The sequence below is a fragment of the Equus przewalskii genome, chromosome 2 (assembly GCF_037783145.1).
Source record: "Equus przewalskii isolate Varuska chromosome 2, EquPr2, whole genome shotgun sequence".
Lineage (NCBI taxonomy): Eukaryota > Metazoa > Chordata > Mammalia > Perissodactyla > Equidae > Equus > Equus przewalskii.
Genome location: NC_091832.1, coordinates 113671873 through 113694724, shown reverse-complemented (window position 1 = coordinate 113694724; position 22852 = coordinate 113671873). Strand labels below are relative to the sequence as shown.

General features: G+C 44.1%; 1 protein-coding gene across 5 annotated transcripts in view; it reads left to right on the top strand.

The window, feature by feature from the left end:
- Window positions 1-22852, top strand: part of ALPK1 (alpha kinase 1) — a 106285-nt gene that overhangs the window by 71466 nt on the left and 11967 nt on the right. For 3 of the 5 annotated variants that reach the window (XR_011537283.1, XM_070609374.1, XM_070609375.1), the window contains exons 5-9: window positions 9368-9566; window positions 17835-17894; window positions 19796-19882; window positions 20378-20454; window positions 21312-21407. Coding sequence is in view for 4 of the 5 variants with exons in the window: in XM_070609374.1 (XP_070465475.1) it covers window positions 9368-9566; window positions 17835-17894; window positions 19796-19882; window positions 20378-20454; window positions 21312-21407 (519 nt within the window). In the remaining variant the exon portion in view is untranslated. Of the gene's footprint in view, window positions 1-8982; window positions 9256-9367; window positions 9567-17834; window positions 17895-19795; window positions 19883-20377; window positions 20455-21311; window positions 21408-22852 lie in introns of those variants that run through there. The other 2 variants (XM_070609376.1, XM_070609378.1) reach the window with 2 other exon arrangements.

Sequence of the window (22852 nt, the reverse complement as noted above, 5' to 3'; positions counted from 1 at the left end):
CACTTGCAGAGATTCTGATTTAACTGGTCTGGGGTGCCATCTGAGCATCTGGATTTTTGAAAATCCCCTAGGTGATTCTAATTTTCTCTTAACAATACATATGGTTGGAATTTCCAGACAAATAAGACAGAAGCAGAGAGTGGCAAAGGAGTCAAGAATGCTGTTTAAAAAGTCATTATGTTGACGTACCATGGAATTTAAAGAGGCAAGTGAGGATATTAGGGGATCAATGGCACAGCAAAACGTAGTAGGGTCAGTGGATTGTGTGGATTGTCTCCAAAGGGTTACAAAATCGTTGGGCTATTGAGAAAACAGCTGGAAGAATATGAAATAAAGATCAGAGAAACAAATGCTTAAATTGAGATCGTGATGCTGCCAAAATGGTGAGTTCTAGAGTATGATTGCCTATGGGAGCAGGTGACTAAGGTTGGGTGTAGAACAAGATCATGGGACAAGGAGGCCGTGGCAAGAGAGACCAGTGTGCTGAGTGAATCCTCAGTGTGGATGTTGAAATCACCAGGAATGATGACTGGAGTCATGGTGGCCATAGCAACCTGGAGGAGAGGTGAGGCATGCGGTCCCCGACTCCCAGGGCATGAAATTCACCAGGACCCTAGTTTGGTGGTTATCTGTTTGATACTGCTTTCTTTTTCTTCTAACAAACAGCCAACTCCATTGATGGCAGATTTGAGAGAGGGAGAGTGAGAAAGCAGGAAGAGATGACCCCGCGGCCAGCCCAGTGGCTTAGATGTTAAGTTCTCATGCTCAGGTTTGGTGGCCCAGGGTGCACAGGTTCAGATCCCAGATGTGAACCCAGACACTGCTCCCCATGCTGTGGCGGTGTCCCACATAAAATAGAGGAAGATTGGCACAGATGTTAGCTCAATGACAATCTTCCTCAGCAAAAAAGAAGAAGATTGGGGGCTGTCCCTGTGCCCTTGTGGTTAAGTTCATGCACTCTGCTTCAGTGACCCAGGGTTTCACCAGTTCAGATCCTAGGCACAGACATGGCACCACTTGTCAAGGCATGCTGAAGCGGTGTGCCACATAGCACAACCAGAAGGACTTACAACTAGAATATACGACTATGCATTGAGGGGCTTCAGGGAAAAGAAAAAAAAAAAGATTGGCAACAGATGTTCGCTCAGGGCCAATCTTCCTCACCAAAAAAAGAAAAGAGAGAGAGCGAGATGATCCAAAATGTTATCTTTAGGTGTCAAGATAGAGAAAAAGACTATTTGTATTTGCCAGAAGTGCTTGAATCTGCATGTTTCCCTGGTAAAACGAAGGACATGCCCCTGAAATGTTAACAGACCTTGGCCATAAACCTTACGAAAGTTCAGTTTTTCTTCTCTCCTCCTTCTCACATTTCAGTGGGTGGACAAACATGGAGCGTGCCATGCCTGGTCTTCCATTGACCTTCAGTGGTCTGGTTTGATTGCTTCGACTCTTACTCTGCTTTTATTGTTGATGCATAACTATGCAGGCGTCAATCACTTTTCATTTGTTTATTCTGCTAATTCCTCACCTCAGGACATCTTCCCCCCTCTTTCTCCTGCCTTTTTCCAATCTCCCAATTTGCTATGCAGCAATAATTTCCCTTTACACTGTTCCTGCCAATTGCAATGCCAGATGGCTTCGGCTCTGAGTCCCCTCACCCAGCCCCCCTTGAGAACAGCTGCCATTGTCATTGCTGTGAACACATCGCGGCTTTGAACCCATAGCTGGGACCCAAATTTGATGCTCAGCACCGGGAGGGGCTGGTGCTAAAGCAAGGGACCATGAAAACAGCACATGCTTTTCCTTGCTGCTGTTCAGCAAAAGCTCTTAGAAAAGACTCTTTAGCATTTTTTCAATCATCTGTGTATTGAAATCTCATTGTGGAGTTTAATTCCTTTACCACCTGACTCAGCTTCCTAGCCATGAAGTTCCCTTTGTGCCACAAACTCAATTAGACCCCATATTTCCCATCCTGAAAACAGATGTGAAAAAAACAACCATGGGGCGTGTGTGTACGCGCGTGTACACATCTGTGAGCCTGTCTCTTTAGAAATCCAGCACACTCCCTTATCTACATCCATATATTTTTATTTAAACATCGCTCAACAAGAAAAACACGATTTGGTGACTACTTGGACCATATTCCCTTGAAGTCAGCCTCTGAGGAAAGATAAAGGAAGAGAATTCCTGGTCCTGCTTTCGCTTGAGTTATCCTATGTTGGCTCCAACCCTAAAATTCTGTTACTGTGACACTACCTAAAAAGATCATATTTTTGAGTCCTCTGTGATGGTGGGTCAGTCGTGGGCCTGAAACCCCAAACAAAGAGAATCCTGAATCAAATTCCATGTCGACCAATATGCATTTCAAAGGCACTGCCCATGTAGTTGGTGGGTTGGGGTTTTTGTGTTGTTTTCTTTTTCTTTCTTTTTTGGGGAGTGGGGGGAGGGAGAGGAGCTCCCTTTCATGTTAATCTAAGTGTGCATAACCCAGGCACATTTTACCGCGTAGGGAAACTTTCCCTTTAGAGTCCCTCCCTACCACACACTCTGCCCGCCTTTCATTCTCCCCTTCTGAAGTCACTAGGGCTCCCCCGGTGTCCATTTGGGGGAGATTCCCAGGAGAGTGATGTATTCTGCTTTGCTGCTGAGGAATTACTATCCCCTCGCTTGGCAGCAAATGAAAGTGGGTATTAATTTCTCAGAGTGCTGGGAGAAACACGAGAGGGGGCAGCAGGAACTATGCCCACCGAAAACTGCATGAGGCGCGCAGCACGCCACCGCCTCAAAAGAGGGCGAGAAAAGACAATGACAAGAAAGCAAAGATTCTCCTGAGTTGACTTCCCTGCATTTTGCATCGTTAGGTTTTGGAGAGAGATGCGAGAGGTTCGGGCCCTGAACGGAGTTAAATTATGCAGCTGTGGGGGATGCCAGGTCCTCCAGAATAGGATGCTTCGTTTAGATTTTCCACAATGCTATTGAAGTGCTTATTTTCCTCCTGAAGAGACACAAACAGATGCAAACTTCTGTAAACACTTTAGAAATGAATTCAGTGAGTTTGGCCTCTCAGCAGTGCTCAATAGCTGACAGAAAAATGTCTAATTAGTGCAAGTGGAAATAATAGGGCCACTTGGATTCCTTCCATCCTCCTCCAAGTCTACTTTTCCAAGGAACTCAAAGGGCCTTTGTCTGGCAGGTCACCCTCTCTCAGGCTTTTGTGCTCCAATCTATTAAGAGTAGAAGGGCGAAAAATAGATTAGGCAATGTTCTCTGCTCAAATATACGGCGTGTTCGTGCGGGATGCAGAATGGGGTGTTTGCAGCATCAGTTTACAGGTGCTGGGGAGGCATTCCTCCATTGGCGACAGCCAGAAGCAACGCGCACGTGCGTGCTGAGCAGACTCCCTTTCAGGAACCAGACTTCCTTCGCCAATTGCCATACAGCTCATTTTCCTTCTTTTTCACCAGTTTCTAATAACATCACTCCTCAGCCTTGGTGAGGGCTTAAAAGAAATGAGTTTAGCCATTTTCTGAGATAAGCCTCAGAGATGTGCTATGCGTGATCTGTTATTTCCTTTTTACGCTATTGAAAATGCCACTGACATTTATTTCAGGAGCCTGTCTTTTTGCTTGTTGTTATTTTGTCATACAAGAGAGTGGGCACACGTGGACTGACTTTTTCCCTTTTTTGCGTAGGGCTCCGTGTCATTGATCAAGCGCCCACAGTGTGCCAGGCTCTGTGCCGAGCATCTGACCCACATTTCCTCTACTCCTGAAAAAGCACTGCAAATAGACATCGCCCACAGTTCCCAGATGAGGGAACTGAGACTCAGAGAGGTTAAGTAACTTGACACAGCAAGTAAATGGTGGAGCTCAGAAACAAACTCAGATACCTCTGGTTTCCTCTCAGACATTATATTCTCTTACCTCTAGAGGTTTCACTTAGATCATTTTTTTTATATCCCCCATGTCTCTAATTCCACATAATCTTTACTCTACCTTCATGAACTTGTGAAATACAGTTATAATAACTGTCATTTTGGGGTCAGTTTCTACTGATTTTTTTTTTCTCTGTAATATGAGCTTCTTTGATGCCCAGTAATTTTTGACTGGATGCCAGACATTGTAAATTTCACCTTATAGGATAGTGGATAACTCATGTGCCTATTAATATTCTTGAGTTTTGTTCTGGGACTCACTCAAGTTAGAAAATAGGTTGATCCTTTCCAAACTTGCTTCTAAATTTTCAGACTGAGCTAAAAGCTTTCTTACACTAAAGTTAATTTCATGTCACTACTGGAGTAATATCCTTCTGAATACTCTACCCCACGCCCTGTGAATGACAAGGCCTGCTACCCTGGCTGGTGGAAATACAAGCTGCATGAGGCCTGAGGTTGTTTCCTCTGCTCCTTTCAGGTGGTTCTTCCCCCAGCCTCAGGTGCTGTCTTTCCCTACGTGAGCCGATCACTATTCTGCTGAAGACTCAAGGGGGACCCTCTGCAGTCTCTGGACAAGTTGCTTTGTGCAGCTCTCTCCTTCTGATGCTCTGCCCTGTGAACTCTGGCCACCTTGGCCTCCCCAGACTCCTAGAAGCTCCATCTCCTCAACTCAGGAGGACTACCTCACAGAGGGTCCACAGGACTTGCAAAGTGTCCTTACAGCTCCGTCTGAGGCATGCCCAGTTGGGGCTATCCCTAAAAATTCCAACTCTCGTCACTGAATCGTCAGTTGCTCTCATGGCACCAACTTTCACTAAAGAATTTCAAAACACTGAAATTAAAGGCCATCTCCTGGGAAGTTTTCTTTCCTTTCTCTTCTTTTTAAATACATAACAGAACACTCTTTTCAATTGTTTCTCTCTACTTTTGTCCCTGTTTTTTTCTTAGAATCTTTTCATAATAATAAGGGGTTTGGGTTCCTTAGAGCCACTGTTTGGACATAGTGAGTGGTCAGTTCAGCCATAGCTCCGAAGACCCAGCTTCTTATCCCCAGAGTTGGCCCTACTCAAAGTCACCTTGGTCAGACCATGGGGAGAAAGCAGAAGGAAAACTGACCTTTAAGAGCCTTGAGTTCCTCGAGTGTAGGCCAAGGATATGGGAAAATAGGAACTCTGTGCATGGTTCCATTGTAAAATGGTGCAACCTCTATAGAAAACAGTTTGGAGACTCCTCACAAAATTAAAAATAGAATTCTATATGATCCAGCAGTCTTATTGCTGAGTATACAGCCAAAAGCAGGGTCTCAAAGAGATACTTGCATACCATGTTCATAGCAGCACTATCACAATAGCCAAGAGGTTGAAGCAACCCAAATGTCCACCAACAGAATAATGGATAAACGAAATGTGGTAAATACATGCAATGAAATATTATTCAGCCTTAAAAAGGAAAGAAATCCTGTCACATGCTATAGCAAGGATGAACCTTGAGGACATTATGCTAAGTGAAGTAGGCCAGTCATAAAAAGACAAATACTGTATGATTCCACTTATATGAGATATTTAGAATAATCAAATTCATAGAAACAGAAAGTAAAATGGTGGTTACCAGGGTCTGGGGGAGGGGGAAAAGGGGAGTTGATGTTTAATGGGTATAGAATTTCACATTCGCAAGACGAAAATGTTCTGGAGATCTGTTTTACAACACTGTGAATATACTTAAGACTTCTCACCTGTACACTTAAAACTGGTTAAGGTGGTAAATTTTATGTTATGTATTTTTTACCAAAATAAAAAACATAGAGCCTGGAGCTCCTTCCCGACCTTGACCTTTTTGATTTTGTGATTTTGGAAAGTTACTTAAACTCTCAGCCTCATTTTTCTTATCTTAGATTTTACAGTTACTATAAATTTAAATAAGACAATGTGTGTGAATATTTTTCACCAACTAGATGGTGCTACAAAGATGGAAACCATTATGATCATGGAGGAAAGGGTGGAGAATGGCCTCGGGAGAACAGCCTGCCTCTAAGCATTGCACCCCAAGTAGCTACTTCAGTTATCCCAGAGCTGAAGTGGGGTACCTGTGAGAACAGAGAGCAGATGTCGAGCATGCACCAACATGCAACCTCAAAGAGAGGGGACTCTCGGTGGCTTGCTGAGTATCCTCCGAAGTACACAGCCCTGAGCAGGACGACAGGAATAAGGTTACTCTTTCCACACAAAAGCTTAAGGGAGCCTAGTAATGGCAGAAGCTGTAAGTTCTGCAGACAGCAGCTGAGGCTGCAAACCCAAAGACTGTTCATGAGTACCAGGCACAGGCAGGACTCTTGATCAGGCACTGGCCTTGTTAAGGAGAGCTGAGCATACACAAATCCATCAATTTTCTTCTCTGTCTATGAAATTTACATTTTATGAATGTCAGATGACTAAGTTGTTCTCACCTTAAAACGCATTTTTCAGATTGGTGGTTTATTTGACAAACCTCAATAAGGTTTTGAGCATTTTAGTTTTAGTTAGGCTTTTTCGGTTGGAAGGAACAGAGGCTCACTCAAGCAAACTCATAAAATGGGGTGTACACTATTATAAAGATACACATGGGACAATAAAGGAGATCTGTAACTCTAAGAACGACACTCGCAAAGAGGTGGATTTGGATTCAGGGCCATCATTCTTGGATCCTCATTCTGATGGTGCCCATAAACGTGGCTTAGCTACACTCTACTTTCTGCTTCTTTCCATCCTATAACAACTGGCAAGTTCCTTCTATGTTTCTTAGTTCAGATTAATAAATTCATTTTTTCAAGTCTGGCCACAGAGTCATGGGGCCAGGTCTCAGGTGGCTACTCTTAGGTTAGTATCAAGCTGCCACTGGGGTTGGGCGATGGGGTCAAGGTCAAGTAGCCACATATCCATGGCTGTTTCAAAGTCAGGGGCTGTGGGCAGAGCAGTTTCCTTTAGAAACGGTTATGTGTGTCAGGCAATGATTAATGTCTGGGTCTTGGGGAGTATCCAATAAATAATACCTCTCTTCCCCTCCTGGACTCTGAGCAAACTGAGAAATATAACACAAGAGTTAGGCAGACAAGAGATTAAATATTACCGTTAATTCTGATAAAGGCTAAATTGGAAGATATAGCTTCATATTAGAGCATGGGGGTCTGTTGGATGAACCCCAGAATTACGTAGACTTCCCCAACTAGTCACAGGAATTACTGGGCCAAGCAGAACATCCCACATAGGGTGCATTTCTAGATAAGACTTATGATACAGAAGACTAAAGAAGAACCCCTGTTTCATTCAGACAGTTTGTTCCCAAGAGAAAAAAGAAGAGCTAAGCCATGCATGCCCAGTTTCTTCTTCCCAATGACCAGTCAGATTAGTCACTCCACCTCCCCTGGCGCAGAGTCGGCAAAGAGTGGAGAGAGGCCAGGAGTGCTCCAGTCATTGAGCTCCCTTCACATGAAGGGAAACATCAAGAAGAGAGAAGAGATATTCCTCCCTAACAATTGGCATCTCTATCACAATTGGAACAGTGATTGGCTTAGAACAAAAGGATAAATACAAGTGCAAATTATCACTTTCCAGACTTAATAAACACGGTAAGAGGTAAAAAGCCTCAACAAGTTAAGAAAGCGTCAATTTGAAAAGAGAAGGGTTATTGTGCTGGTGATTAGTAGGTATTCCTGACTGCTGATGCACACCTATAAATATGAATGTTACGTTCTCCATGAGCGCTGCAGATCACCATCTGTCTATCTATCATTGGACAGATGGACACACAGACACATAGATACATGGATGATGGATATCTCTCAGAAATAAAATCATGTGAATAAGTACCATAGATGGAACCCTCAAATGGGCCAGATGTAAAAGTTTAGGCCAGTTTTACTTATAGACATGCAAGTGTCAAATTAAAACTCTGAAGAGCCGTTCTAGCTCTTTTGAAAAGTAGAGATTACTCTCTCCCAATTTGAATGCACCCTCTCTCACGTTCAATTGGTTAAATTAACCCCTGCTCAGCCCAGCAACTGCAATACTATCGATTGCATATAGGGCTTCTACTAACGTTACTGTAAGTATCAGATAATTGATGTCCAAGGCCTCCAGTCTTCCTAATATAGATAGGCCTCTACCACATGGGTCTTGAGCAAATCCTCGCTCTTAATCACAGGTCATGTGACCTCGGTCGTGTTATTTAACCTCTATGATTCTGAGGTTTTCTCTCTGTAAATGGGGACAATAATGGAATCTCCCTCTTAGGATCGTTGCGAGGATTCAATGAATTAATACGTATGGAGCATTTAGCTCTGTCCCTGGCACCTAGTTTTGCCCAGGAAGTGTTAGTACATAGAGTAATATGGTGAGGAAAGCAGTGTTTGTGTAGTAACGTTGTGGCAGGAAAATGGGCGATGCTTCCAACGCTTTCTAGGCTTCACATGTGAGCTGACATGCCCAGAAAATACTCTGCTTGATTTAGTTTCGCAAATGGAGAAAGTACTACTGGGTGGTAAACTCATTTATGCTCTTAGCTGCAAGACTTTGAATGTCTTTGGAATAACACCTTAAGAGACCAAAAGATGATGTCTTTCCATAAAAGTTTGCCTCATTTATCTCTACTTCTCACTGTTTATGTCACGCTGTCATTTTATGTGTTTCCTTCTTTTTCTTACTTTATTCATTAACTAAACATGATCATATAAATCAAATTTAAAATGTTACCTAAAATTCTATATTTTTCCTAATTAAAATGCAGACAATAAATGAAGCTGAGTATAATGAACTGATGTGGAAAGTTCTCCTAGATGTTAGGATGACTGAAAGAACCAAGTGTAATCTCCTTTATGAAAGAGAGAGAGAGGGAGAGAGAAAGAAAGGAAGGGAGGAAGGAAAAAAGAAAGAGAAAGATGAAAGAAAAAGAAAGAGAAAGATGAAAGAAAAAGAAAGAAGGAAAGAGAAAAGGAGAAAGGGAGGGAGAAGACAAGACAAGGAATCAACGTCTAAGTATGCAAAAAAGGGTAGAAGAAGTTCTAGAAGGATCTCTCCAAAACCATTATCACGAAGAGTGATTGTGGGGGGGATGGGAAAAGATAAGTTAGAGTCGAGAAAATAAGGGGCACCTTTAATTTTTACTTTGTGCTGTTTGAGTTTTTTAAAAACAAGAAATATGCACTGAGCCCTCATATGATTTTGGAAACGTAATGGGGACGCTGAGATGAAAGCCATGTTACTTTGTCCCACCAGTGAGCCGGACTCTTCCTTATATCCTTCCTTTTGGTTCAGTCGCCTCCTAAAGCAGGTGTCTTCTCCTAGCTCGAGGTTTGGTTGTCCCTGTCTTCATACAAACACCTAGCAGACTAAGCGGGGCCCCAGGACCTGGTCTTCCCCGCGGGCGCCTTTTCGCGGGCTCATTTGTCCCCATGTCCCCTAGGCGGCCCTGAGAGCGTCCATCCTCGCCCGGGACGGCGCCACCGCCGCGGCCATCGTCTTCCTGAGCGACCGCCTCCTGTACGGGCTCGACGCCTCCCGGCCGCTGCTGCAGGTCGCCAAGGGGCTCCACCGGCTGCAGCCCGCCGCGCCCGTCGCTCCGCAGCTGGTGATTCGCCAGGCGCGCGTCTCCGTCAACGCAGGTAGCGCCGCGCCCCGGCCGCCGGGCCGCGCTGGACCAGGCGGGAGCCCCGCGCCCCGCGCACAAAGGCCCCGGCGCGAGGCGCGTCAGAGCCAGGGGCGCTAGAGAAAATTGTGAAAGGGTGTGGAAAATACTAATTGGAGCTTTTGTCTTCTAACAAATCTGTCCTGCTGCTTTCAAACAGGGGTATCTGAATTGCTCTACTTCTGACCAAGAGCCTTTAGAAAGCAGATTAGAATTCTACTATTTTCTCTTAGCTCCCCGTCTCCTTTCTGTAGGGCCACTTGACTATGCTAACAATAGAGCTGACAAACCCACTGAAGTAATCTGAGGGGTCTTTCATCGCTTGGAACACCGGTACACTACCTGATTAGGCCTTAAAGTATCTTTTTTTTTTTCCTTCTGTCACTTTGAATGAAATGAAAAAGGAGGCTGACATTCTAACTTAGGACGTAATGTAGAGGGGTTGGAGGGGAGAGGGGCCTGCTATGCCTTAGAGCGAAGTCCACTTCCATGGAATTCATGAATTATTTAAATTCCCGATAACCATGAGGGTTAGCAACTGTGTGGCCTGGTAGTCTCAGTTCCAAGAGCGAAGGAATAAAGGACAAAAACAGAAGGGAAGTTGCTCCTCCCAGAATCAGGACTGGCTCAGTTTTTTAATTGGTTTTCGCTATTGTTATTAACAGCTCTGGTCGTTAAGAGGTTAAAATATCTTTACTGCATTTCCTTGAAAAGGAACTGTACTAACTATCCTAGATGGGACAATTGCTGGATGCAGAGAGGGGCAGAGATAAAAGGACATGGGAGAAATGGGCTTCTGGAGGTTAACGTTCAAAAACCCAAGTTCCTTCTCTTTCCAGTTCTTGCGGCTGTGCGTAAATTGTGCCCGCATCTTATTACTACTTTTCTAGAGGAACTCAGGGACAGAGTTGAACTAAGGGAAAAGTTTCTTCCTTTAAATGTCCCTCATTTGGGACATTTTATAATGTTTGGGGTATGAGGGAAACCTAACAGCTAATGTTGCTTCTGATGGCATCAGATGGCAATGATGTGTGAGCAGAGCATGGAGCCGCAGGGGTACGACGCGGGGCCAAACGGTGAGGGCCAGGCGTGCACAAGCAGAGTTCTGATGCTGACTCTCGTCAAGTGGAACAGAGTCAGTGCGGCCTGTTTTATGATATACAGAATTGCTGTGGGGTGACATGGAAGTCGAGATCAAACGGTAAGCAGGCATGTTGCTAGCTTTGCTTTGATACAAAGTAATCTTAGCTGGTTGGTTGGTTGGTTTTGTTATTTCTCTTGTGTCTCTAACCAAGGTGGGCTAGAGCTTTTCTCCTGATAAGGTGTAAGCCTCGATGTCATCGTGAGCAGTATTCTCCTCTGCTCACACGTCTCGTGTCTAAGACAAAGGTTCTAGATCTTACTCTCTGACAGTTGGAGTTGTCTTTTCCTCAGAGGCACTCCCAGAAGCGCCACAAGAAGACAAACCCAGCCTCGGAGTTGAGGGCTTCTTTGTAAGCTTCTGGCCCCAGACGTCTCTTGAGCCTCTGCCTGCACGGGGGGTCTCAGAGGAAGAGGGGCTTAGAGCAGGGGGTGTCCTGGGAAGAGAAGATGGCACAGTGAAAGGCTCTCAAGGCCCAGCATTGGGGGCTCCTGGGCGGGAGAAATGAGAGGGATCCATGATGCTTTAAGGGCAGGGACGAGGAAGAAAGGTAACGTGAGGGACAGCACAGTCTTCCTGTTGTCCCCTCTGACCCAGCCCTTCCTGGTGTCCACTCAGAACACCTTCCAAAGGGCAAAGCTTTCAGCGTAATGATATTTCAGAGGTAAGAGAGGATGCCCTGGCCTGCCCAGCTCACTCTTGCCTGAAATTAGGAGACAAAACCTTTCAAGGCACAATCAGAGATACGGGTTCAGACTTCCAATTCTGTCAACGTGGAGGACTGAGCAAGTGCAGAGTCTTCTCCCATCACATCAATATGGTGAATTAAAGATTTCTTTAAGGTGTCTGTAACACAGAAGGCATTCAAAGTCAGAGTGGGGGATTCAAAAAGCAATGGTGAATACAGAATTTGGTAAATGCACAGGTTAATCTAAATAAGATAGAAAGAAAAGGAAATTCTAGGGCAATATCACTTATATAATTTATAAGATGCAAAAATCCTAAAATATTAGCAAATTGATCAGCATTATATTAGATTAATAATAATACATTACAGTCAAGTAAGGTTTACTCCAGATACATAAAGATAGTTAATATGTGTTCACCTAAATTGATTTGAAAAGTATTTTATAAAATTTTAAACCTAGTTATGTTAAAAATACAAATTGGGGGCTGGCCTGTGGTGTAGTGGTTAAGTTCACATGTTCTGCTTTGGCGGCCCACGGTTCGCAGGTTTGGATCCTGGGTGCAGACATATGCACTGCTCATCAAGCTGTGCTGAGCCAGCGTCCCACATACGAAATAGAGAAAGATTGGCACAGATGTTAGCTCAGCAACAATCTTCCTCAAGCAAAAAGAGGAAAATTGGCAACAGATGTTAGCTCAGGGCTAATCCTCCTCACCAAAACAAAAAAAATTACAAACTGGAGTTAAAGATGTTATCAGTCAGGTGCAATCATGAGGCAGAAATCACACCGTAATTTGAGCAAGGAAAGTTTAATATAATTATTAACTGTATCAGGGGATTAGAGTCATGAGGGATGGCTAGTGAGATGTAAAGAGAACTCTAAAGAATACAGGATAGGTAGTTTTAAGGAGCAGCCACTATCCCTTGGACTGAGCTAGAGCGCCTGAGAAAGAGCTCCCAACCCCACACCCAAGTACGCCTGCACTGAGATCCAGACCTTGTTGGAGAGGGCATAGTCATGGCTCACTGGATGGCAAAGAAGTCAAGGTTCCAGGCCACAGAACTCACTGGAAATCCACCCTCTTGGGTTCTGGGTGAAGCCATCCCCAGAGAGGTGACTTGGAACTTACCACAAAGCTGCCTTTATGGAATGCCAGGGGGAGACGTCCATGGGGAGGTGCCTTACTGGCAACACGCCACTGTGAAGTCGCTTGACAGGATGCTGGAGGGAGCTGCTTGCCTCTGGGTGCTGCTGACCTTTGCACACTGGGCAGCTGGGTGCTGGAGAAACTGCCCGTGTTGCAGTAAGTCAGGCACAGGAGAAGCCAGGAACACTGCAGGAAGCATGCATTGGAGAAGCTGTATGCACTGCAAGAGCCTGGCAAGAGAAGCATACAAACTCAGGAAGAGAAGCACCTTCCCCATGGGTCCTTCCACACCATCTAATACAAAGCTGGCAAAGGAGAAGTGCTTACAAGGTCCAGACCCATTACCGCAAAGCAGGCCATGAAAGGTGCATTTGGACCTGAAAGGCAATAAGTTGGTAATTGCACAAGAGGGAACTTTCTCAACTAGATAAAGGGAAACAACCAAAACCTTCAGCAAAACTAATGATGAAAAGTTAGGAGTATTCCTTTTAAAAGCAAGTCAAGAAAAAACGCATCTTGTTACCACTTCTATTCGATACTGACCTGGAAACCTTCCCAATGCAGTGAGAAGAGAAAAAGAAACAAGAGGTATGAAGATTCGAAGTGAATAAACAAAATTAGGATGATTTGTAGATAGTATGATTGCCCCCATAGAAAACTTGAAGAAATCCACAGATTATTAGAATTAAGAAATTCAGCACGGTGGGTGAATACAGTATCAGCATATGTTTAAATGCCCATCCTTATGTATCAGCAAAATCTGATTAGAAAACATAACTTTTGGGGCCACCCTAGCGGTGCAGTGGTTAAGAGTGCAGGTTCTGCTTTGGCAGCTCAGGATTCGCCAATTCGGATCTTGGGTGCAGACATGGCACCGCTTGGCACGCCATGCTGTGGTAGGCGTCCCACATAATAGGTAGAGGAAGATGGGCACGGATGTTAGCTCAGGGCCAGTCTTCCTCAGCAAAAAGAGGAGAATTGGCAGTAGTTAGCTCAAGGCTAATCTTCCTCAAAAAAAATAAATAAATAATTTTTAAGAAGAGAGAGCTTTGATAAAATGCATTCACACAGGTATTTCATGTTATTGCTCTCTTTTTGAATACATTCATATGAATGAATTTTAATCAGACCCTAACTCATTATTTCCAATGCTGATTTTATTTCTTCTTCCTTTTGACAAATATATGTTGAAAGCCTCTGTGTGGCAGGAATTACAGTAGGCCTTGGAGATACTCATAAAGATGATCAAGACGTGGTTCATGATTTTCAAGTAGATCAAGTTAGGGGAGGAGACAGATCATAAACAACTACCAAAAAGTGTAAAACAATGTGGTTTAAAATAGAGAGAAAGTTAGAAAGGAAAGAAGGAAGAAGGGAGGGAGGGAGAGGAGGGGGAGAGAGAGAGAAAGGGAAGGAGGGAGAAGGGGAGGAAAGAAAGGAGGAGCTCAGCAAATTTAAAAAATTGGGAGGAAAAGGTAGGAAATTGGAAATACTGCTTTGTTTGAGGACAGAAAGAGACTGTGAGCAAAGAAAATTATATCCTGCATGGCTGAAAACAGGCCTCTACCAAACTGTCATGTTGGACACTGATCTTAAATACTGGTGACTCTGGGAAGCAGCTTAGCGCAAGAGAGAGTTCACATGCTTTGTTCAGATGGATGGGTCATGTTACCAGCCTATGTGGGGCCCATTTCCTCATCTGTGAAATGAAGATCATAAAAGTCCTGTGTATACAGTAGTGCCTCCTCATCCTCGGGGATATGTGCCAAGACCCCCACTGGATGCCTGAAACCGAGGACAGTACCGAACCCTATATAATAAATATAGTATACTATATTTTTTCATACACATACATACCTACGATAGTTTAATTTATAAATTAGGCACAGTAAGAGATTAACAACAACTAATAAAATAGAATAATAATAACAATATATTGTAATAAAAGTTAGCCATAGAGCTTAGCAACCTCAACATATGATTTTTTTTCCCTTAAATTGAGAATTTCACTTTTTCACCTAAAGGAAGCACTTTATGGCTTCTCTTTGGCATATCTGAGTTGCCAGCATCACTCCTCTCGCACTTTGGGACCATTATTAAGTAAAATAAGGGTTATTTGTGCACAAGCACTGCGATACAGCGACAGTGAATCTGATAACAGAGACAGCTACTAGGTGACCAAGGGCAGGTAGCGTGTATACAGCGTGGATCCACTGGACAAAGGGATGAGTTATGTCCCGGGAGAGATGGAGCAAGACAGCGAGAGATGTCATCAGGCTACTCAGAACTGCACACAATTGAAGACTTATGAATTGTTTATTTCTGGAATTTCCGTTTAGTATTTTTGGACCTCAGGTAACTGAAACTGCAGAAAGTGAAACCACAGATAAGGGGGGACTACTGTAATTTAGAACAATGCCCAGCATATAGCATGCACTTCATAAATGGTAGCTCTTACTATTATGACCTTGAAGGCAGGGACTCAACCTTGTTCGTCGTTCCATCTCCAGCTGTTAGCAGAGTCCCTGACACTTTCAAATATCGTTTGGTTGAATAACAGACATTCACTGAGTATCTGCTATGTGCCAAGCATTGTTAGAGAGATACATGCGACAGAGCGGTGCATGAAATGGACAAGACCCCCTACTGTTTTAGAGTTTGCATTCTGACCACAACAATTCACATCCCTCCCACGTGCGACCTAGTCTTACCCCACCCTGAGTGTCATCCCGTGAAGGCATCCAGCCCTAGGTTCAGGATCTCGTCCTCTGAATCAAGTCTAGGGACAGACAAGACAAGTCTTCTCAAGTGCTGCTTCTAGGGCACAGAGACTTGTGAACTAAAAGTCAAGTTTTCTACCCTCCAACACAACCAGCATAAAATGGGGAGATAGCTTTGAACACTCCTGTCCAGAACGGGGGGACATGAGAGTCCAACAGCTGTCACTATGTCCATAGTCATCTAAAATCCAGCCAGACATATGTCCCAAGTCTTCCTTCTGGGGACGTTAAGACTCCCTTCCTCTCTTTGGGAGTGGGTCCCCTCAGCTCTTGGACTTGTCCTCTTAGTCATCCTTCCTTTTCCATGGGACATTTCTTGTGAACATTTCTCAGCCTGCTCCATGCGCATAGAAAGGTGGGGTCCCAGTTGGGTTTCATTTTGAGCTATCACTGCCCTTCTTAGACTAAGCTGATGCAATTCCTTTAAATACGTTATAGCCTTTCAATGCATTGAATTAGACAAAAGCCATGCCTACAATTATCTGTGAGCTCTACCCTGGCTTGAAAATCAAGGTGCTATGGAACAGAACCCTTAAGATTCTTAGGAGCTCTTTTGCCTGGTCAAGAGGGTCTGAGGTCTTGGCAAAGGGTTTAGTAGCCACACCCTTGATCTGATCTTGGCTACATCTTACTGCCATTACCCCGGATTTGATCTTTATCCCTAGGTTTTATTTTGAAAATGTCTTACTGGCTGGAAAGGCTATTCTGGGCCTTTTATATTTCTTCTAAATCCTTCTTAAAAATCAAATCGTTCCTTCTTTAGTGCCCCTTTCTTCCCACACTGCATCCTAGGTGCTAACAGAGGTCAGTTTGGTACTTTCAGCCTCTTCCTGAGTATCTCCTTTCTAGATACACAAGTTCATTGGTTATATTTTCTATTTTCCCCATTACTACTGGAGACCATGTTGCCCAACTTTCCACCACTATATAACGTGTGCTGTCTTTTCTCAAACCTCCAGTAACAATTTCCTCACTGCCCTTTCAGTCTCCTCAACGTCTCTCAAGCTTGCACCCGACCCTCAGTTCCTCAGCCGGTGCTGGACGCTCTGTTTCTGCTACAGTTGTATCCCGCTTTAGGCACCCAGTTTCTGTTACATATTGCTGTATTGCAATCCACCCCATAACTTACTGGCTTAAAACAATAATAATTTATTACTTCTCATAATTTTGTAGTTCAACTGGGCAATTCTTTTATTTTAAGTAGTGTCGCCTGAGAAGGTGAGACTGCTGGAAGGTCCAAAGTGGTCTTGCACCCACAGCAGGCACGTGATACTGGCTGCCGGCCAGGAGTTCAGCTGGGCCCTCAGGTGAGGGCCGCAGTTCTCTCCTGCCTGGGCCTCTCCTTGTAGCTGCTTCGGCTTCCTCACAGCATGGTGGCTGGGTTCAGAGTGGTGAAGGTAGAAGTTATAGATCTCTTAAAGCCCAGAATAGAAAGGTACACAGTGTCCCCTCTGCCACATTCCGTTGGTCACAACAGGTCACAGGGCCAGTTCACACTCGAGGAGAAGGGAAATAAACTCTAGATTCCACTTCTTGATGGAGGAATGGCAAGGTCACCTTACAAAAGAGCACGTGGGATGGAAGATATTGACGTGACCTCCTTTGGAAACACAACCTACCACAGCCAGGTGTATGTCTGTGGGTGCAATTTGAACTAGGCTGGTCAGGGAAGGCCTTATGAGACAGGGACATCTGAGCAAAGACCTGAAGAAGAGGGGGCGCAAGCCTTGGAGATATTTAGGAGAGACACATTCCAGACTAAAATAATTGTACAAAGACCCTGATATGGGAACAAGCCTGGAGGGTTCAAGAGACAGCAAGGAGGCCACTGTCCCCAAAGAAGAGGGAGTGAGAGTCGGGGGAAGAATGCTGGAGATGATGCCAAAGAAGTCTCAGGGGCCAGGTCAGGTAGGGCCTAGAGGCACCTGGAAGAAGGGATGGATAAAAGGGTAAATTATTGCATTTCCTCCTTAGAGAACAACAGCTGTCCATAGATTAGGCCCCTCCTATGCGGTGGTCACCAACATGAGTGAAAAGTTTAGAAAGACCCACCCTACCCCTTCCCCCATCAAAATCCCTTCTTGATAATTCTGTAAATAGTCCTGTTCATGGGCAACTCTGTTCCACTTCTTGAGGTGCGGTTCTCACAAACGGAGAAACAGCCTTTTACAAGGTTTGCCTTGAGTTCTCAAGCCTTACTCTGTATGAATGAATTATTTATTCACAAGAGTGAGTTTATGTATTTATATATATGAATCTAATTGCCATTTCAGATCCTGTACAACTCCCACCTTGCCAATTCCTGAATTCATCTTGTTTCTCACTTTTATAAATGATGTACTTGTTGATGTTAAACTCTAAAATAGAATGTTTCCAAGAGAGGTTATGGTCCCTGTTAAAACGTGTTAATCTCAGAGCGTGAACTCCTCGTGGTATTTAAAACACATGTTCCAAACTAATTGTGTGGCGTGTGGCTGCTGGTTTTCAGGGAAACTTTTGAAAGCAGAGTATATCCTGGGCAGCCTGATCAGCAACAACGGAGCAACAGGTAAGGAGCTTTCATATCTTCACACGACCTTCTGCCTCTGTCCCCAGCAGCGTCCTAGTTTAAGAACAATTTACTGACGTAAAGGACACTGTAACTAGCCGTTCACAGAACGACCTGGGACTGGCTCTGCCACTGATGAATGAAGTCACTTTGGCCAAGCAGCTTACTTCTCTGTGTCTCCATTTTCTCTACTCCAAAACAAAAACAATCAAGGCTTCTAATATTTCCCCGCTTCACTGTAGTTTGTTATCTAATGAGCCATAGTGTTAAAGCAGGTAGCTCTCTGGGCCTCAGAAAGGGCTCAGTAGTGAACTTGAGAAGAATTTTGAATGGGAATAAGACTCTGAGTTCAGAAGAATACACATATGGCTTTATGTATTTAAATGATTTGGGAAATAAATTTGATTTGCTACATAAGAACTTCAATAAGAACTTATTTTGAAACGGATTTCTTTCAATATTTAATCACATGTAAAAGGAATCAAGTCCTAATCGTTCAGTAACAAATCATCTAAGCCTTCAGATATCTTGTCTGAATTTCTGGGCATTTAAGTCAACACCTTTCCCGATCAGTTGAACACAATTTCCAGTAGACTCTTAAGCTCAATATGCTTGGATGTAAGGTCCCAAGCTCCAAGAAACTTGTAGATGTTTCCAGTGGGGAGGTCGTTTGGAATTTAAATCTTTTTTTTTTTTTTGAGGAAGATTAGCCCTGAGCTAACAGCTGCCAATCCTCCTCTTTTTGCTGAGGAAGACTGGCCCTGAGCTAACATCCGTGCCCATCTTCCTCTGCTTTCTATGTGGGATGCCTACCACAGCATGGCTTGCCAAGCGGTGCTGTGTCCGCACCCAGGATCCAAACCAGCGAACCCCAGGCCACCGAAGCAGAACATGCAAACTTAACCGCTGTGCCACGGGGCCAGCCCCTGGAATATAAATCATGACCACACACCCCTCATTTGTGGCCACCATCACTAACCTACAATATGCACTCTTCTCATCTTCTACACCCTACATATACATACACACACACACACACATACAGTAGGATTAAAGGCTAGGGAGAAAATAAAGAGGGTAATGTGACAGAGAATAACGGGGGGGACGTGTAATAATAAATTAGACTCTACTTTTGGTGTTTGACCACTGACAGCTTTCAGATCTCAGCATTCCCTATGCCTTTCGCCCCACATCTGGACGGGCTGATTCATCAGTAAACCCTGGCTCAGCTTGCGGGAACCTTTACTCTGGCCCCACACTCTAGTCACAATAAAAACCAGAGCCACTCACTGCTCTCTTCATTCAAGTCAAACACACCAGCTTGGTGCCTGCCCTGCTCTCCTCAGAAAGGCTCACTGTGTGAGTAGTAAATCTTTTCACACCCTCTTGGTGCCTATGTGGAGTCATCAGTTTTCATATCCAAACCAATTTGGGGTGAACGGGATGTATCCCACCCTCCACGAGGCAACCCCAAGACAGTGGGGTAAGACTGTAGGTAAATCAACCCGCAGAGGCCATTGAGGCCATAGCATTGAGGCTGAGACCTGAAGTGGGAGAAGGAGCAGGTCTCCTCAGGAGCCAGAGGGAAGGGGTCCCGGGCAGAGGTGAGGCAAGTGCAGATGCCAGGAAGCCAGAGACGGCTGCCACTATCAGGAACACAGATGAAGCGGCATGCAGAGCACGTGTATTAAGGGGAGAGCTGGAGACCAGGCAGGAGAGCTCCCGTGAAGGCTTGCAGGTTACAGCAAGGACCTTGCTCTAAATGTAGAGAAGAGACCGTCTCTCGAATCTGTATCATGTGTGCTCCTGACAGCTTCTACGAAAATAATTTTATTTTACAGACTATTTCTTAAATAATTCAAGGCCAAAAATGCTTTTCTTTTCCCCTTCTTTTATTGTAGGTACCTGGCTGTACAGAAATGAAAGTGACAAGGTCCTGGTGCAGGCGGTCTGCATACAGATCAGAGGGCAAATTCTGCAGAAGCTAGGTACCGGCATGAAACATTAGCTCCTCTCAAGGCTCCTTGGCACAGTCTGGCTACGAGACTTTACTGTGGAATGTTCTTACTGTGTCTGGTTAAAATTGTTAATCCCCACTTCCCTTAGTTTCCTATAGAATTATATACATATAATTAATACTTTAAAATCCAAACTGAAGTGTTGGAAAATTTTTAACAGAGGATGATAATTATTAATCGTGTAAATAGTGGAGATAATTATGTATATATTAATATATATTTGCATAATCTATAATAATTCTTACTGTTTCCCTGTGAAAGGGAAAACGCGTCTGTATTAAACCAACTGGAAAACAGATTGCTGATACTCCTGCAGATCGTTGTCTGTTGATTGCTGCCAGTCTAATCCCGCCCTCAACTTTCCTAACAGCTCAATGCATCTTCTTCCTGTATTAGTTTGCAAAGCTGTTTTCTAACACAAGAGCACAGATACTGGCGGTTTTTCCATCTCCCCCTTTTTTTCAGGGATGTGGTATGAAGCGGCAGAGCTAACGTGGGCCTCGATCGTAGGCTATCTGACAGTTCCTCAGCCCGATAAAAAGGTTGGTTTTTGGTCTAGTGCTTTTTTTCTCCTTTCCTATGTTTGTGTGTGGATGTTTATCTCCTTATGGCACAATTCAGTTTATCATTGAAGAGTTTTGTTGTCCTGTGTTTATTGAGTCTATGTGGGCGTAGGACGAGGAGCATTTGGTAACTTCCTCCTGTGTCTCGCTCTGTCCTCGCTCACTGCTGGACTCCTGGCATACATGTAGTGTCTCTAAATTCATTTGTAACTATCTATATATTGCAACTATTTATATATTTACTTCTACTATCCATTTGTCCATCTATTTCGTCGTATATTTAGCCTTTATCCGACTCCATAGTGAAGTCGAGATGGCCAAGTAGCTCATATGTAAAGTCATTTTCCATGAGTTGAGTGAGCAGAGACATCAATTAATTGTTCACGTAGCATCTTTATTCAAGAAACTGAGAGGCAGTATTCGCTTTCCTACCTGGTATTTTCGTTCTCTGTATCTCTGTGGGTATCTTCTCCTCGTGACCTGAAGCATCGGGTTGTCACCTTTCCCTGAGCTGTGTTAGCAGCACTCTTGCCTACTGTCCTTTTATGACTTGGACAGAATGGATGTGAGGACTCTTGCTGGGCCAGTTCTTCAGCCCTGGCAGTGTGGTAGGTTAGTTTTGGTGATCCAGCAAGGCCCAACTAAGAAATGGCTGCGTTTACTTGAGGTCCATGTCCTCAGGATGTGATGATCTTTCATGCCCCGTGGTATCTAGTTTAAAAGCATTTCTAGTGTCATAATTATAATAATAAGCAATGGCTCATATGGAGAGCTAATTATTGCCTTTACGCCTTGAGATGGAGTCCTGATTTGTTTCGTCTGTCTTTTCCTTACAGGGTATCTCCACATCACTAGGCATCCTGGCAGACATCTTTGTTTCCATGAGCAAGAAAGATTATGAAAAGTTTAAAAACAATCCACAAATTAACTTGGTAATTATCACTTGTCAAAACTAGGGGGCCGAGGGACATCACCTACAAAGCTGCCACCATTCTCTCAGAGGTTGGTTAGCCAATCCCACTGTCTTTCCGGGGTCGGGAAGTGGTGTCTCCCCTCTTTGGATAATGGGAGCAATCCCAGGGACAGTTCCTATGCTGTCCTATTTGGCTTTATTATCACAGCAGCAGACATACAGAGGGTACTGAAAAGTGACTGGTGAGTGAATGAAAGAATATCATCAAAGTGATAAATGCTTTGAATCCCACTTATTTCCTTTCAAATTATCCTGAAATTCAGTTTCCACATGTGAGCCATCTCAGTGATAAGGCAAAGGGGTAATAATTTTAAAACTTTAATTCCCATCTGTTCAAATCAGAGCATCAGTCACCTGTCCAGGCTCTTATCCTTAATAAAAAGGATTACTAACATTTATACATGGCTTTACAATTCAGAAAGGTTGCGTGTATATGTGTACGAGCCACATAAAATCCTACCAGCTAAGTGGAGCTAAATGCATTGTTCCTATTTTAGAAGAAAATAAACTGAGGTCCAGACAATTAAGTGACCTCTGCAGTTTGCACGACCGGTAAGAGAGAGACCTGAGAGCAGAACTCGGGTCTCTGACCAGCCCACAGCATTGGCACAGACATTGAACTGCTTTCTGCACTGCACTGAAATTGCGATTTTAATGTTATCATCAATATTGCCATTTTTATTAAATACCAAACTGACATTTGTAACTGTAGGCAATACTAATTAGTGTAGCACAAGAACATGAACAACGTGCTGCTAGTAATCTGAATTTTAGCAAGATGGTGCTTTTGCTCAGACCAAAACACAGGGAAAGGGTCACATCCTTCGTTCAGTGACGTTGTCCCTGCTGATCATTAAAAGTGCAAACTGTCTTCCCACCCTGGACCTCCCTGACCGCTTCCCCACTTTATTTTCCTCTGGAGCACTTATCGCCATCTCAATTACTATGCATTTTACTTATTCTGTGTATTGGCCAATCTCTTCCCCTCAGTAGACAGTAAGCTCATTGCAGGCCCACTGTGTGCTTTCTCCTTCATGTCTAGAACAGTGCCTGGCACGTGGCAGTACTCAATACATATTTCTAGCATGAATGAATGAGTCTTAATTGCTGTGAAATTGTAAATCAAAGGGCTCTTTGCCAAGAACAATGCAGAAATCATCAATCTGCTTGCAAAATATGCAGAGTTCCTGTGAACAAAGAGCTGCCACAATCCTCCGAAGAAACGTGTCTGAATTCTTTTGCACTGGCGGGCATTGTGAACTTGTGCACATATTGGGCCTCTGTGGGGTGGGGGTGGGGCTGGATAGTGTGTGGGTGCTGGGGGAGAGGATGGCCAACGCCCTGGGGTCCTTGGACTGACTTACTCTGTCTTGGCACTGTTTTGAAATGGTTATAATGAGGGGC